The 17,477-nt window shown below is 53.7% G+C and overlaps 1 protein-coding gene across 3 annotated transcripts in view; it reads left to right on the top strand.

Annotated features, from left to right (window-relative positions):
* ABR (ABR activator of RhoGEF and GTPase) overlaps positions 1-17,477 on the top strand; it is a 178,345-nt gene that overhangs the window by 120,337 nt on the left and 40,531 nt on the right. For all 3 annotated transcript variants that reach the window (XM_060134493.1, XM_060134494.1, XM_060134495.1), the window contains 9 exons: positions 712-772; positions 5,585-5,637; positions 6,224-6,364; positions 8,022-8,143; positions 10,086-10,251; positions 13,931-14,053; positions 14,416-14,491; positions 14,835-14,939; positions 15,856-15,930. In XM_060134493.1, coding sequence (XP_059990476.1) covers positions 712-772; positions 5,585-5,637; positions 6,224-6,364; positions 8,022-8,143; positions 10,086-10,251; positions 13,931-14,053; positions 14,416-14,491; positions 14,835-14,939; positions 15,856-15,930 — 922 coding nt within the window. The remainder of the gene's footprint in view (positions 1-711; positions 773-5,584; positions 5,638-6,223; positions 6,365-8,021; positions 8,144-10,085; positions 10,252-13,930; positions 14,054-14,415; positions 14,492-14,834; positions 14,940-15,855; positions 15,931-17,477) is intronic.

Below are 17,477 nucleotides of genomic sequence, written 5' to 3'. Positions count from 1 at the left end.
TTACAGCTCCAATTACAGGCCACGCTGGTCCAGTGGCAAGGGCTAGAGCTGGAACCTCTGACTCTAAAGGCAGGTGAAAGAGGTTAGGATCAGATAAGCTATCCCTGGGGTCTGTTTCCGGCACTCACTCCCTGTCACTTTGCACGGGATCCAGGAGGGGTGTTGCCTCTTCCTTCCTTGAAGTTTCCTCTCTGACGCCCAGCCCAGACATGGTGGGTGGGGAGTGCGGGTGGGGCCGGTGGCTGGGTGAGTCCCTTTCAATACGCTCGGACTGCCTGCCCCTCCGTACTTCCCCCTGTGCAGGTGTGTGGGGCCCTCCACTCCTACCTCAAGGGCTGCTCACGCCCAAGGAGCAGCTGGTGCCCTGGTAGCTTGTCCACTAAAAGCCTGTTGGCCCTGGGCTGGCGTGTACAGACCTCCAAGTAGCAGCCGCTGCTGCGGGGTGGAGGAGGGTGTGGGCCTCCTCTGGAAGGCCCTCTGAGCTGCTGGGGAGGGGCTTCAGGGGACCCCCGAGGCTCCAGGAGATGATGGGTGTGGCCCAGGGGCTCATAAGCGGAGAGGCAGAGGGAGGCCTGCACGTGTTAGTCTTTGTGTCTCTTCTCCTATTTGCACCCCTGGGTTTCAGAGCCCTGCTTCCTGCGTTGCTCACGATGGGGGATGGGGAGGCTCAGGGGACAGGCCAGGTAGTGATTCCTCTCCTCTGTTTGGCAGGAACTGAAAGTGAAAGGTCCCAAGGACTCCAAGGACAGCCACACGTCAGTCACTATGGAAGGTACTTTGGGGAATGGCTTGGATAACAGTCACCTTCCTTTGTCTGGCTTTGTGAACTATGGTGCCCGGCTTGTGTGTGTGCGTGCGCGTGCATGCGCGTGTGTGTGGGAGCATGCGTGTGTGTGTGTGTGTGTGTGAGCGTGTGCACGCGAGGCATCCAGCCTCCGTCCCCAGGCAGCTGGCCAGCTACAAACGTGCTCCTCCCTAGGATGCCAGCAGGCGGCTCACTCCCCCCCTCCTCCCCCCTCCACGCACGCAGCCCTCCCCTCCCCTCCCCTCCCCCTTGCTAGAAGAGCACTCAGAAGCGGCTGCTTGATTCTGGAGGCTGTGCAGCAGCAGCCGGGAAGGTGGCTGAGTGGCCGGGCCGCTGATGGGAGCTGGGGAGCCGGGAGCGATGGCCGCCCGCTCCTGCCGCGGGGACGGAGGCTGCCATGGAAATTCTCCTCATCATTCGCTTCTGCTGTAACTGCACCTATGGTAACCCAGGCCCCCTCTCCCGAGAGGTGGTGTGTCTTCCCACCTCTGGGGGCTGGCTGGAGTGGGCTGAAATGTGGCCATCAAGGTTTGGGGGGCAGCAGGGCAGGGAGGGGGGACAAGTGGCTGGACCTGTGTTAACCCCGCGCCAGCCAGCTTCCAGCCTGGAGTTGGAGCCTGGGGGCCGCTCGGGGCAGGGTGGCTTGGAAATGGGAGGACCAGGCTAGAGGGGTCCAGGTACCCCGAGGATCTGTGGGGAGCCTCAGCTTCAGAGGCTGGGGGCAACTTCCTGGAGAGGCTGTTGCGGAGAGAAAGTGACAAGGCTGGGCCTGCAGGGGTGGCCACCCTGGGGTTGGAGAGGGGTCAGCAGGGGCAATCAGAGAGTGACAGATGGTCTGGATGGCAGTGCCTTGGAGCGGGAGGGCGCCAGCCCCGGCTGGAGGGAGAAGTTGGGAGTGTCTTTGTTTCGTGAGAGGCCAGGGTATTGTGTGCCTGGAGTGCACACACCGCCTTAGCTCTCTCCTCTCTGAATGGCAGGGGAGCAGGAAGGAATTGGATTGCTCCCAGGGGGTTCGTTTCTAGCCACTGGAGACCCTTGAGCTGAGGTCTTGGCCGTGAATGCTGGTGGGAGAGGGGGGCGTGGCCGGCTGCTGCTTTGTGAAGGTCACACACCCACCATACAATAGCGGGGACGGACAGAGCATCATCTTCGCAGCTCCCTCAGGGAGGAGGTCCTGGGACAGGTGTGTGCAGTCAGCCAGGCTCTTGCTCAGAGGAGGCTGGCACAGATGTAGGCGAGGAAGTGTCCGGAAGCTAGTGGGCCCCGCCTTCCGAGGCCAGAGGTACCTTAGGGATGAGCCCCGCTGCCTCTGGCAGGGGCATAAGGCTCAAATGTTGCCCCAGGCCAGCTGCTCTGGGCTCCTGTGGCAGGCAGCTGGTTTCAGGACCTTCTTCTCTCCCACCAGGCGTTGTGTCTCTGCACCCCTCTCAGTCACTTTGCTCTCATATCTCCGTGGTAACCCGGAGCTCCTTGTTGAAGGCTGAACAGAGGGGGGTGGCAGCATGCTGGAGGAGCGATGCTGAGGTTTCTCGGGCTCTTCCCGGAGGCCGCTGTGCACGATCAGCTGTCCCCTCACCTTCTCGGGCTGTCCTGCATTGAAGACTGCTCGTGATGGAGATAGCCCCTGCCGGTCGCCCCTCTCCAGCTGTCCCAGCAGGACAACTGTAGTCACAGGCAGAAGCTGACCTGGGTCCCCACCCCTCGGCTGAGATTCTGACAGGCTTGAAACTGGCGTGGTCCTAGATCTGAGGGGAAAATGCCCTTTTTGGTCTGGCCTAGGAGTTGGTCAAGTCTCCAGTCAGTCTCCCTAAAGAGGAAACGGTCGGCCCTTTGCTTCCTCTTTCTTCCCCCAAAAGAAGCTTAGTTTTAGTGAAACAGGCCTGGGACCTGGAGTTCAGGGTTTCTTTGGTCCCTGCAGGAAAGTCAGCTTTCAAGTGAGGGGTCAGGAGTGAAGGAGCCCTTGCTGACCACGCTGTTTGACTCTTCTCAGCCCCTCCAAGGGGTGCTGGTTGTGGGGTATCAGGGAGGCTGTGCCACTTGGGGCTCACTCTGCAGGTGTCTGCCTTAGCGGTTGTGTGCCGAGCGCCCAGTCTGCAGGGCTCCAGGGCCACACGCGGTGGAGGTGCAAGGAAAGCCGCGTGTGACCCAGGCTCCTAAGAAGGGGGCTCACCTTGGCAACAAGAGAGGCCCGCTCATCCACTCCTTCCCGGTGAATCTTTCCCAGAATCCTCCCGAGGGCCACCGAGCTTTTGCAGGTGCTGCCGCCCCTACGGAAGGGGACATCTCAAAGATAGGAGCACGGGTAGACCATGGGTAGATTCAAAACCCAGCTGTCCCTTACAGCTTTGTGACTGTGAGCAAGTTACATAACTTCTCTGTGCTTTCAAGAAGTTTCTGCATCTGTAAAATGGGGCTAGTGATAATTGCTTCCCTTTTTAATTAAAGGAAATAACGCACGTAAAACAGTGCCATTGGACACAGAGTAAGTACTCAGCAAGCTAGAGAGAGGCCAGCTCGCACATGTCATGGTTGGACTTTTAGGCGCTGTGAGTGTTGCTTGTGAAAATCCTGGTTGGGGAAGGCTTTCTGGAGGAGGGGGAGAGACAGGCATTGCAACTTGGTGAATGGTGTCTGTCCCAGAAACAGGAACCCCATGGTGGGCAGGGGCAAGAGTGGGTGAAGCAGAGGCAGGAAGCAGGCCAACCTGCTGGAGCCGTGGAGCAGGTGAGGTGGGAAAGATGGGCTCTTCACCCTGCATTCTCAGGGGAAGCAGGTGTGCAGGTGCCGTGGAGAGCACGAACGTCAGGGCCACACTGGTTCCTTCCATACCTGACCGTGGCCCCAGGGCCCTCTCCCTGCACTTGCCTCTCCCCACCCTTCCTCCCACCTGCCCCTCCACCACCTGGGGCTGATGCATTAGGACTCATTCCACGGCCACAATCAAGTGGACTCTTGAGGTGACTCTAGGCATATTAATAACCCGTCTGAAACCCAATCCACCATTTGTGCAGACCTCTGAGCTTAGTCAGAAACCTCTTCCTCCTGGGACCTGACAGCGGGGCAGAGGGAGCTGACACTGTAGTATCAGCTTTCCCTGGACGGGAACTCGAGGGCCCACCCTGGCAGGTGTCTGCTGAGCTTGCACTTTCTCTGGGTCTCTGGGGTTCTCAGGGAGTGATTTTTTTCCCCCCTGCAAATGGGCTGAGCCACAGGTGGGTATCCTAGACAGCCTCAGAACTGGTCCCCTCCTGGGCTGGTAACTGGGCCGTACCCTCACTGTCCCAAGATACCCCAAGCCTGGTCCTGTCCATTCTAGCTCCCATAGCCCACGGGGAGGGGCTCTAGAAATTGCTCAATTAAGAAAGGGCTGCAAATAAATCATGGGAGATGTGTTTGCACAAAGCAGTGGTTTCCAACCATTATGACATATCAGAATCGGCACAGGAGATTTTTTTAAATGGTGATGCCTGGGTTCTGCCCATCAGAGCCTGCTGTTTAGTTGATGGGAGAGGGGGAAACAGGCATCTGAATCTTTTAAGAGTTCCCTAGTGATTCTAACGGGCAGCCAGGCAAAGCCAACAGATGAGGCTCGAGGCACACCACTGAGACTGCATCTTCTCCATAGCCAGCACATTATTCCCCAAAGTGTCCATTTAGCAACGCGCAGGGTATTTATATCTAGGGCTTTGGGGAACTCTCTGGTTTGGGGGCTGGCTGGGCCATGAATGTCAGCTCTGGGACCTGTCACGGCCTGGTCCCATGGGACACCCACTCTGGGGTCCTCCTCCCCAGACCAGCATCCTGCCTCTTACTGCTCCCACGGCAGGAGGACAAAGGTCATGACCTCATGGACAGAGGTGTCCAGGTGCAGGACCGGAGCTGAACCCCCCAGGCTGGGAGGGGCAGGGCACAGCTGCTTGCAGGAGCCTTGTTTGGAAGTATCAGTGGGCCAGCTGCCGCCGCCACCTGTCCCTGCTGAATCCCAGCAATCCTCATTTGGTGTCCTGGTCACCGAGGGGTGTGGCCAGTGGGGGCCCCGATGAGCTTGCATTTTCCCAGCCTCTTCAGGGGCTCTCATACTCGAAGCCCCACCTGAATTCCTTTAGGAAGTCTTTGCCCCCCAGCTGCCACTAGCTTGAGAGCAGAGCCTTTCTGTGGAGGTTGGGCATGCCTCCTTGGCCCTCGGCCAGGAGGGGGTTGAGGGCATGGAGAGGGGTCTTCCTCATGGAGATGAGGTCAACCGTGTGGGTCAGAACGATGCATGCTGTTCCCAGCTGGCGGTGCCAGGCCTTGGACCAGAGGGATATGAGAATGATGGGGCACAGGGACACCGCCCTCCCTGGAAAAACAGTGTCTCCTTCCTGCATTCTGGGGTCCCGGGTGTGACCCCCAGAGTCCTGGAGCTCTGGGGGGTAAGGCTGTGTGATTCATCGTGGAGGGTACAGAGGAGTATCTGTGTCTGCTTTGAGCCTGGTCAAGCCAGGACGGGCCTGGGGGATGCACAGTCCTCGAAGAAATCACGTCTGGTGGGAGATGAGATGAGGAGGCAGGTGGGAGGCAACCCGGGCCACCAGAGCTGTGTGTCCCCCTTTTGGTGTTATCTGGCCTGCCTGGGGTGAAAATGGAGGTGTGGGTTACCATGGAACCCCCTTTGGCCTTCTGTAAGTGGGTGTCCATGCAAGGGAGGGAGGCGGGTGGGGGCATGAGGCTGCCCCCTAAGGTCTCAGGCTGCTCCCTGTATTTCATCTGACCTGTCTCCTTTCTCCCTGCCCCCAACAGCTCTGCTCTACAAGCCCATTGACCGAGTAACCAGGAGCACCCTTGTCCTACACGTGAGTGTGTACCCCGCTGAATGGCCTGAGAGGGCTTAAGAGTTGGATGGGAGACTGAACTCAGGGTGGGCGGGCACTGGAGTCGCTGAGAACAGCCCATCTGGGGAGTTGGGCAGAGGGTCGCTGGGCCCTGACTGCACCTGCCTGGCCTGTGGTGACCATGCCGATGGGTCCAGGGCCTAAAAGTAGCTTGGCTACTAAGCTTGATTTTGGGCCAGATGCTCCCCAGGAGGCAGGCACTTCCTGCCTCCCGATCCCTTGACTGATGGTCTCGAGTGTCCTTGGAGCAGCTGTGGGGTGAGTAGCGGGGTGTCTCTCCCAGCTGCTTGGTGACACGAGACTCCACCTGGCCTGTGCTGCCCGGGGAAAGAGTAATGACTGCAGCAGGAATAAAGCGGCACCACTGCCCTCACCCCTGCTGCTCTGACCCTAATTTTTATTTCAGATTTTGCAGGCATGACCAGGTTAGAGTGTGGGTCCCTAGTGTCTCCCTCGGAATTCTTTCAGTGAGGATAGAGTTCTCCCCACTGTCTTCTCACTAAGCCCCAGAACCGCTCCCCGCAACTCACCACCCCATCCTTCCCAGGACCTGCTGAAGCACACACCTGTGGACCACCCAGACTACCCGCTGCTACAGGATGCCCTCCGCATCTCCCAGAACTTCCTGTCCAGCATCAATGAGGACATTGACCCCCGCCGGACTGCAGTCACAACCCCCAAGGGGGAGGTGAGCTCAGGACCCAGCATAGCCTGGCACCCAGATTGCCCGTCCCTGCTCTCCTGCCCCACTCGGGCACCACTGCCCAATGCTCTGTGGCTCTCCAACCCTGATCTCTCATTCCCAGCCGAGGAGAGGCCTTCAGGTCCTGGACTGACAGCTTAAAGTCCAGCATCTCATGAATCTTCACAATAGTCCACAGGAGCAGAAGAGGAAACGGGGCCCCGGAGAGTCTCTCCAGGTCTCCTGCATGAGGTCTCTCGGCTATAAGTGTCGGAACTGGATTCTTTAGCTGGGGTTATCTGTCTGCGAGCCTCATGTGCTGACCCCCAGACCAGGGCTCTGGCTATCTCGTTCTTGAATGCAGACAGCCCCCTCTGGGCAGTAGGATGTCCTCAGAGTCCCCTGGAAGATAATGGCTCAGGCTGAGGGAGCTTGTGGAGTCAGGGAGAGATGACTGAGGCTGCCAGGTGGCTGGACTGTCCCAGGTGGGCACCTAGGTGTGGCTAGCAGCTCCAGTTCCCTGGGGGCCCTTTTTGGTGGAAGAGTGGGGACACCTCAGTGAGGGGAAGCAATGTGAAGAATCAAAGGGACCGTTAACTGCATGGGTCAGCAGCCTGGCCCACGTACGGGGTTTCCTGTCCAAGAGAGGTAATTAAGTGGCGTTTAGGAGTGAAAGCTGGCTGGGTTTATGCTCCTTTTGTGACATTTACGAGCCTTCAGTGTCTCCTGGGGAGGGAAGTAATGAGGGACACGTTCTGGAGAGTGACTAATAGGGTACAGAGAGCTGTTCCTGGTGCAGCTCCCAGCCCTGGTTTGCAAACCCTGGAATGTCCCCAGTTTGTTGGACTCTGCGGATGTCTGAAAGAGCTCCAGAGGCCCTGGAACATGACCAGTTTCAGATCATTTTAGTTGTGTACTTTCTAGGTACTCACCTACATATGGCAACGTATATAGGTCACGCGGCACGTAATACGGGGAAGGCTGGGACAGGTAGTGGCAGCCCCACAGCAGCCTGCTGGCTCTGAGGGCGGCAGGGAGGAGGCTCTGGAAGTTATGCCTGGAGCAGAATGCTCTGGGCCAGCCAGAGCCCAGGTTAGAGACGGCTGCAGGTTCCGCAGGACACTGTGATGGCCCCACGGAAGGAAGTCCAGGGTCAGAGACGGTGTAAATGGGCCTGAGTGGTTCTGCGGGTCGAGGTTTAGCTGAAACTAGATCAACATCTTAGGCAGGGTTAGGGGGGTTTTATGGTGGGGGTGGGAGGGAGTGTTCATCACCCAGGGTGGGTCCATCCAGGTGTGAGCTGTTGAGAGCTGCAGGGAAGTGGAAAGCTACCGCTTGTTGATCACATCTTACATGCCGGCCACTGTGCTAACTGTTCTACATACACCATGACTCCTACCTTGCGGGGCAAATATCGTTATCCCCATTTTACAGTTTCTAAGACTGAGGCTTAGAGAAATCGGGGAAATTGCCCTCAAGATCACAGCCAGGAAGTGGCAGAGTCTGGATTTAAGCCCATGTCCCTGACCCCAAAGCCAGTGCTCTTAACCACCAGACACTACGGTCCCTCCCTGGAGCTCCACCCTCACCCCCACAGCTGGATGGGTGCAGGCTGGGCCCTGGGCTGACTCCCAGGCGGGGGCGGGTGTACCATCTCCCTCAGACGCGGCAGCTGGTGAAGGACGGCTTCCTGGTGGAAGTGTCGGAGGGCTCCCGGAAGCTGCGGCATGTCTTCCTCTTCACAGACGTCCTACTGTGCGCCAAGCTAAAGAAGACATCGGCGGGGTGAGTGTGCAGGATGGGGGGCTGGAGTGCAGCTAGACCCTGCCCGCTGTGGAGCCCCTCAGCAACCAGGGGCAGTCTGCATTTTTTTTCCCCTTTTTAAAAACATATTAATTAATTTTATTTTACTTCATAGCCTTTTTCTAAAAATAAATCATGGTTTTAATTGTAAAGATAACGCAGCCAGATTACAGAAGAAAAAAAAAAAACCCCGTCACCCACCTGAACATAAGCATCGGTCTCCTGCTGCTGTATTTCCTTCCAGTTTTTTAAAATGTTCTTATGTTTCTTCGTATACTTGTAATCAGAGTGAATACCCAATTTGGGGCTCTGCTTTTTCCATTTCACGTCATAAGCATTTTCCCTGTTGCTGCCTAATCTTCATAATCATCATTTTACTTTCCTGCGTGATGTTACGAATGGATATGCCATAATTTACTTAAGCATTCTCCTTTTATTAGACATCTCTAAATTTTTGCTAACTGCAATTCAGTGAATATTCATTAAATCTGCTGGTATCGTTTATTGAGTGGTTATGCCATGCCAGGTGCCACGACAAATGCTTTGAATATATTATTTCTAATCTCCCCAGTGACTCCACAAAGTAGGTATTATTATCCCCATCTCACAGATGAGAGAAAAGGCTTAGAATAAAGTTAAATAAGTTGCCCGAGGTCGCACAACTGAAGTGGAGGAGATGGGATTTGAACCTTAATCTGACTTGAAAGCTTCTTTCCAGCTCCGTCACTATACCCAGTGATATGGGTGTCCCTGTGTCATGAGCAGGAAAGCTTATTCAGTATTCACTCCCACATCCTTCCACCTGTATTTCCTTATCATCTACGGTGTGCCAGGGGAGACAAGCCATACGCTCAGTGTTGCAGGGAGGTGCAAACCCAAGTCCTGGGGGAAGTGAGAGAAGGAGAGGTTATTATGAGTTTCAAAAGAAGGGATGACTCCCTGGAACTAGATGACATTTGAGATGATTCTAAAGCGGAGGTGACAGTCGTAAGTATACGTACCTCTGCCTTAAGTCCTTTGCCCAAGGCAGACGTTACTAGTGGACCATGGCACCGTTTCTCGTTAGACTTGGATGTGGCTTTTTTTTTTAAGGTACATTCTCAGAGATTACTTCTTTTTTACTCCCTTTTTAAAAAAATTAATTAATTTATTTATTTTTGGCTGCGTTGGGTCTTCATTGCTGTGTGCGGGCTCTCTCTAGTTGCGGCTAGTGGGGGCTACTCTTTGTTGTGGTGCGTGGGCTTCCCATTGCGGTGGCTTCTCTTGTTGCAGGGCACGGGCTCTAGGCACACGGGCTTCAGTAACTGTGGCTCACAGGCTCTAGAGAACAGGTTCAGTAGTTGTGGCGCACAGGCTTGGTTGCTCCACGGCATGTGGGATCTTCCCGGATCAGGGCTCGAACCCGTGTCCCCTGCATTGGCAGGCGGATTCTTAACCACTGCGCCACCAGGGAAGTCCCTTGGATGTGGCTTTATAATCCTCAACTCAGTATCCCATGTGACCTCTATTGATAAAAGTTGGCATTCAAAATAGCGTCTGTATTCTATCTCTAGCCTAGAAGATAATGAATATAAGCTAAGTATAGACAGGCTAGAAGGGAAGGAAGAGTGTGGGATGGGGAACAGGAAGGCATGAGACCACTCTTGCTCATACCCTAGATGTTTGGGCTGTTTAAGAACATCAGTTGTTCTGGGCCAGAAGAATGACAGGCCCAAGGTCCAGAGCCCTTACTGCTGCCTGACCCTAGAACCCAATTCTCGTAATTCCACGAGTGTTTCCTGATTAGGCTCCTCAAGGAGGGGGATCGTTCTTGGCTGTGATGAGTTCTTAGTAAATGCCTTTCAGGTGGTGTTTGGTTCCAGCAATTCAGGCCTGAAGATCCAAATTCCTCTCTGGCTCACATCTCCCTCTGACTTGTTTGCAGGAAGCACCAGCAATATGACTGCAAATGGTACATCCCCCTGGCTGACCTAGTGTTTCCATCCCCTGAGGAGTCTGAGGCCAGTCCCCAGGTGCACCCCTTCCCAGACCACGAGCTGGAGGACATGAAAATGAAGATCTCTGCCCTTAAGAGTGAAATCCAGAAGGAGGTAAGCAGAGCCTGGCCTCAGCTGGGGCAGGGAAGTAGGCCATTTTTATTGGGGCCCTTTGAACTGGGTGTGCCAGGGAGGTGGAGGGAGGGGAAGTGGTAAGGTTTGGGAGTCTGACAAGGGAGGCAGGATGTAAGAGTGGGAGGTCTTTCTTTATAGTCTTCAAGATACATTTATGTGCCCAGGGAAAGACTCTAAGCATTAGCACAGAGCATATGGAGGGCGGGCCAAGGAGGAGTCAGTGCTCGGAATGCAGTGGGGTTAATTACGGGACGTTTCCTGGGGAACAGTGTATGCCAAACACTGCAGAATAGGAAAGCAAGAGAAGAAAAAGTCCTTCTTAAGGAAAAGCAAGATGTATGCAAGAGAAAGGACCTGGGAGGACCCTCAGAAATGGACAGATCAAGTTGGCAAATAAATAACAGAGGGAGCCTTGAATATCACTTGATCTAAAAATGCACAGAATCTTGTGTCCTGACAGAGAACTGAGATTCTGTCAAACACACATGGAACATTCACAGACATTTATCATGTATTAGACTGCATAGGAAATCTCAAATTCAAAAGAAAAAATGATAGTGTACTGGTCATGTTCACAAACTACAGTGCAGTAAAATTAGAAATTAACAGCTAGAATATAGTTAAATATATGCCTGGGAAGTTAAAACTTTCAAGATAAAGAGGAAATCAAAATGGAAACTGCAAACTGTTTAGACCTGCTTGAAGATGAGAGCACTCCATATCAAAACCCATGGGATGTAGCCAAAGTGCTCTTTAGAGGACAATGGATAGCCTTAAATTCACTTATTTGAAAACAGTGGCTAGAGGAAAGCACCTTACAGGCAGAGCCTTACGCATGTATGGAAGGAAGAGCGTGGAGGGGCTTGGTTGGTTGGCCTGGTCTCTCCTCTTCACCCATCCAGGCTCGGCCTTAGGCCTAACCTCACCTGATGACCCTTCCCTGATGTCTGCCCGCTACAGTCTGGGTTGGGTGCCCAGCTTCCTGGTTCCAGACGTTTACCTCTTTGCTTTGCTTTGTTGGTACTGAATGAAAGTTGCACGCTCTGCTTTCTCTTTTCCCCACTAGAATTTCAGCTCTAGTGAGGGGGCTGTTTGCTCCAGTCCTGTGCCCTAGTACTTAGCACGTAATAAATAGGTGCTTTGGGAACAGTTGTTGAGAAATACATGACCAAGTGGCCTCTAAGGAGTCTTTAAACCCAGGCATCTGTCTTTGAACAGCGGAGAGGAAGACCATAGTAGTAACCCCAGGAATGTTTGGTTCAGGGGAATGTCCTAGGGCTGAGGGTCAGACTGCAGGTGCATCTGCCCGGAGGGAGCCCCCTGACAAGCACAGGTGTCCTCCTCCTGAACAGCCAGGCTTACCCTGCCTCGGTGGAGCCTGTTTCCCCATCAGGCTCTGTCCAGCATCCCCACTTCAGGGGCATCCTGCATGCATGTTTCTCACCCGGTCCTGGGAGCAGCAGGCTTTGTGCCCTCCGTCCTTCCCTGGGTGTGCAGACATGGCCTTCTGCTTAGTTGACTCCATGCTTACACACCTCTACTACTGGCTGCTGGCTGCAGGGGTGTGCCAGATGCCTCGCAGACCTCCGTATCCAGTGGAGAATGAAGACATTCCTGTGTGTGACCACAGCATGTGACACAACGTGATAAGAGTCACTGGCGAGGCACAGTGGTGTTCTCTGAATCACAAAAGAAGCAGCAATTTATTCTTTAATAGTATTTTTTTTATTTTATTTTATTTTTTTTTTTTTGCGGTACGCGGGCCTCTCACTGCTGTGGCCTCTCCCGTTGCGGAGCACAGGCTCTGGACGCGCAGGCTCAGCGGCCATGGCTCACGGGCCCAGCCGCTCCGCGGCACGTGGGATCCTCCCGGACCGGGGCACGAACCCGCGTCCCCTGCATCGGCAGGCGGACTCTCAACCACTGCGCCACCAGGGAAGCCCAATAGTATTTTTTAAACACAATTTTTTTCTAATTACCAATGTAACACTAGCTTATTATAACAAGAAATGCTCACAATATCAAAGTGTATAGAGTAGAACTGATCATCATCACCCCACCATTATCACCAGTTTGAGGTGTATTCTTCTAGACTCTTCTATGCTTATACGTGTGTGTGTGTGTGTGTGTGTGTGTGTGTGTGTTTGTGTGTATGTATTTTTTTAATGAGATTAGACTACACGTGCTGTTTTGCAATTTAATCTATCAGATCCTTTTTTTTTTTTTTTTGGTACACGGGCCTCTCACTGCTGTGGCCTCTCCTGTTGCGGAGCACAGGCTCAGGATGTGCAGGCTCAGCGGCCATGGCTCACGGTCCCAGCCGCTCCGCGGCATGTGGGATCTTCTCAGACCGGGGCACGAACCCGTGTCCCCTGCATTGGCAGGCGGACTGTCAACCACTGCGCCACCGGGGAAGCCCTATCAGATCCTTTGTAACAGCTGCATCCTCTTCTGTTGCTCGACTACATGACAACGTATTTGAGTCTTCAGCTTGTTTCTCGTTCTTTAATCTGCACTCATATTTCCCTCCGGTAGATTCCCTACAAGTGGGATGTCTGGGGCAGAGGGCTTGTGCATTTCATTACCAGATTTACCTCTGAAAAGTTTGCATCCGATCATGTTCTCCCCAGCATTGTGTCACAGTCACTGTTCCCCCACACTGTCACAGCACCAGCTGTGAGCAATTGTCACAATTTTGCCAGTCTAGTGGGTAAAAAAAAGTGCTTCAGAGATGCATTCTAACCGTGGAGCTTGAGGACGGCGTTGGAACAGAGATATGAAACATGATAGCAGTTAATAAAAGGAAAGGGATCTTTTATAAAATATAAACTTGAAAAACTGGAGAAGGGAACACTGGCTGAGAGGGGGAACAGCTTGTTAGAGAACAGGGATAATAATAGCGTGATGCTGGGGTGGAGGGTGCAGGGGGCGAGTGACGGGACATCGGCTGGGCGTGGAAGCTGGAACCCAGCCAGGGGAGGCCCCGTGTGGGAGGCCAGAGGTGGGGTCTTTATGCTGAAAGGTGTCTGCAGTTTTTAAGCAGGGTGTCTCAGCGGTACCCGGGATCTAATTTATGGAGATGAATGAGTGACAACTCAGAGATGCTGATGCCACTGGAAGATTTTTATTACTTATATTTATTTTATTACTTATAGTTTCCAAGAGAAGGGGGCGTGCCACATGGGAGAGCACCAGGTTCGGTCAAGAGGCAGAAGGAGCGTGGGGAGTACGTGGCCCAGAGCCTGGATTGTGTTTTCCACAGGAAACAACTTAGGACTGGCTAGTTTGAATAAGGCAGCAGGCTCTGGGCTAGAGTAGTGGTGTCTAGTTGCCCTGGGTTATCTAGGGCAGAGGAAATATTGGATTGTGTGTGAGTTCGTTAAAGGAGATGGTTGGAGGTGTGGACTCAAGATCGATTGGTCTGCACATGAGAGACGCACTCACAGAGGAGTCATTTACTAGCTTAGGATTTAGCATGTCCTGGGAGGAGCAGTTTTCTCTGTGGCTGGCTAGGCCCCCCAAGACATCAAATCATCATAAAATATAGAAAAGGGAAAAAAAATGATGAATACACAGGGGAATGTTGTACATAGAGCTACTGGGTGAGAAGTGGAGTCTGAGTGTGAAGAGAACCGTCTGTGCCCTCTGTCCCCCGCAGAAAGCCAACAAAGGACAGAGCCGGGCCATCGAGCGCCTGAAAAAGAAGATGTTTGAGAATGAGTTCTTGCTGCTGCTCAATTCCCCCACAATCCCATTTCGGATCCACAATCGGAATGGAAAGGTCAGAAGGGTGGGGACGGAACAGAGACAGTTCCCTTCCTCGGTCCAGGGCTGCCCACTCTCTATAGCTCCTGGCCCTGACCCGTGGGAATCAGGGACTCAGGCCCCCAATTCCCAAGGAGGCTGCCATGGCTCCAGCCCTGGACTCCCTCTCCCCGCTGGTGGGGAGCCAGTGCCCTCTGCTGGCCGTCACTGGCACTGCCACTCCTGTCACCAGGCTTCCTAGGAGGAAGGCCTTCCTCCTAGCTGCCCTTCTCCAAGCGTAGGGGTACCTGGGTAAAGGAGCTTCACTGTGGGCCCCAGGATCCAGAAATGTCCTTGGCCTGACTCTGGTCATCCTACTGAATTCTCTTCTTTCTACAGAGCTACCTGTTTCTACTGTCCTCAGACTATGAGAGGTCAGAGTGGAGAGAAGCAATTCAGAAACTACAGAAGAAAGGTAAAACCCTGCCCCAACTACGCTACCCTGATGGTGATTTGCTTAAGGCATACGATGAATTAGCAATAGGACTGACCCAAAGCCCAGGGCTGTCCAGCTCTCTGTCTCTTGCTCTTGTTGTCTCGTACACACATTCGTGAACCCCTCTAGTTAGACCCTCCAATTCTTACCCCTTCCAGCAGCACCCGTGACTATTCCCAGCTGAATGTCTACTCTCCCTCCCTGCCAGTGACCCACTCTGCCCCTAGAGCTCAGCTTTTTTCCTGCAGTAGCCCCCAAGAAAGAGCAGTAGGTCCTAGTGGACCTGTGGTGACATTCCCCTCTCTCTTGTCTCCTCCTGCAGATCTCCAGGCCTTTGTCCTGAGCTCAGTGGAGCTCCAGGTGCTCACGGGATCCTGTTTCAAACTTAGGACTGTACACAACATTCCTGTCACCAGCAATAAAGACGGTAAGATCTGGAACCCAAGGTTACTCAAATCAGCAGGTCCAAGCCCCCAGGGCATTGCTGGGGCCTTGCACGAAGACCTACCTAGACACTCAGCTACAAATAGCTGATCTCTGCTCTGCTGGGCTGGGAAGACTCAGTTGCCAGGTACACAGTTTGAATAGGGGTTGTTCTCTGCTGAGTCTCCAGACAGCCCCAACTACTCCCTGACCACCTCTGGCTGGAGAGAAGATCTGGCGCCCTGGTGCACTGGGATTGTGTTGTTAATATGTTCCTGAGGTCGTCAGTTCATGGAAGCCAGTTCATGGAGTAGGGTGGTGGCGGAGGGGAAGGGTAGGTGGATGAGAGTAGTGTATGAGAAATATGGCTAAAAGTTTCTTGGGATCAGATCTTAGAAGGCCTTGAATGCCAAACGAGGGAGTATGTTGTTCAAGCTGAGGAGTCTGTGGGAGGTTCTGGAGTAAGGGAGGGGTTTCAAAGCAAGCTCTCCTCCACAGTGGGGGTCATCTGCCCCGCATGTCCCAAAGAGGAGGCAGAGCTGGACCTTCTCTTTGCTTGGCACAGAGTGACTTAATATTGGTTAATTTCAATTCGGAAGGCTAAGCTGAGTCGGGCAGCCAGGGGTTAGGCAGGATTCATGGGGGAGGGAAAGTGCCCCGCGGGAAATGGGACGAAGTCCCTGGCCCAGGAGGAAGGTGTGAACTGGCCACCCAGGCTGAGTGGAGGGAGAAAGGAGCATCGGCCCACATTCCCGGAAGCAGTGGACTGTGGAAGCTTCTTCATCTGGCCACCAGGTGGTGCTGTCGGACCAAGGCACAGACTGTCTCCCGCCCTTTCTGCATCCAACCAGCCTGGGGTCAGGAGGGGAAGAAGCAGACCTCTCATCACCCCCTTCCCTGGGGGCTTTTCTCTCTTGCAGACGACGAGTCTCCAGGACTCTATGGCTTCCTCCATGTCATCGTCCACTCTGCCAAGGGGTTTAAACAGTCAGCCAGTAAGTACCCCTGGCCACCAGCCCCAGGAAGAGGCTGGGCGGGCCATTGTTCATCCTTTCACAGAAAGTCCCTGTGGACCCATTGCATAGGGCCTCCCACTGCTCACCTGCTCTGCTCTTGTCTGCCCAGGCTGGGACCCTGCCAGCTCCTCTGAGATGTGGGGCATTCCCCCAAAGGCCAGGAACCAGCTCCTCTTGGCGGGGGATCATCCCTGCCCTTTGTCTCCAAGGTCTGCTCTTCCCCAAGCCCTTCCCCACCCCCAGGTATCAGAAATACGGGGCTCCAATCCCACATCTGCCGATTACAAGCTGTGTGACCTTGGGCAAGTCACTTAACCTCTCTGAGCCTCAGCTTCTTTCTCCATAAAAGGCAATCATGCTTGTTAATACAGACCTAAGAGCAGGCTTAAATATGACCTGTATGTGTAGTGCCAGCACACTGCCACACACACTTTCTTTTTCCTTCTAAATCACCATCTACTACATCAGTGCAGTTCTTAGTATTTCACAAAATACAGTTCCATTTTTATCTAATTTTTCTCCCTGTAGGAATTTGTGAGTCAGTTAGACAGCTAATAGTTTCTCCCCATTTGCCAGATGAGAAAACTGAGTCACAGAGAGATAAAAGGACTTAACATCACGTAGGATCAGAAACCCAGGGCTCCTGACTCCTCTCACTCCCTCTTTTCCCCTCTGGCGGATGAGATCTGCCCTTTGCCTCTCTCCCTGCAGAGCACCACGGAGAGGTTATGCCATTGGCTCGCAAACAGTCATTTAATAAACACTCACTGTGAAGCCTGAATTCCTGCAGTAAATCTGCCTCCCCTCTCTGTGTTCCCATCACCCCAAGGCAGCACCTGTCATACTGTTTTGTCACTTAAAATTTGCCTCTTCGGGCTTTCCTGGTGGCGCAGTGGTTGAGAGTCCGCCTGCCGATGCAGGGGACACGGGTTCGTGCCCCGGTCCGGGAAGATCCCACATGCCGCGGAGCGGCTTGGCCCGTGAGCCATGGCCACGGAGCTTGCGTGTCCGGAGCCTGTGCTCCGCAACAGGAGAGGCCACAGCAGTGAGAGGCCCGCGGACCACAAAAAAAGAATTAAATTAAATTAAATTAAAATAAATTGCCGCTTCTGCTATGAGTTCGTAGAGAACAGAAACCACATCTCCTTAATCCTTGGATGAACAGGAGCTCAGAAATGCTGAACAAAGTAGTTTATTTCCAGACACCTACTGTGTGCCTCGGTCCCTTACTAGATGCTGGAGAAAACGCAAACGTGGCCAGCAAGTGGATAGTGCTTGACACGTTCAAAGCACTTTCAGGTGCGTTATCTGCTCTGATTCTCCTGGCATCCCTCTGAGGTCACTGATGCCATTCCCACTTGGCACACCAAGAGGCTGAGGCCCAGCAGGCTCCAGGGACTTTCCCAGGTGGCCCAGTAGGGCACGCAGGTGGTGGCATCAAATCCATGCCTTCTGACGCTGAAGCCCACGTTTTTGCCTCTAGAGCAGCCCTTCTCTCGATGTGGCCAGGACCACCCCTCTCATCA

The sequence above is a fragment of the Lagenorhynchus albirostris genome, chromosome 20 (genome assembly GCF_949774975.1).
Source record: "Lagenorhynchus albirostris chromosome 20, mLagAlb1.1, whole genome shotgun sequence".
NCBI classification, from domain to species: Eukaryota; Metazoa; Chordata; class Mammalia; order Artiodactyla; family Delphinidae; genus Lagenorhynchus; species Lagenorhynchus albirostris.
This window is presented reverse-complemented; position numbering and strand designations above follow the sequence as displayed.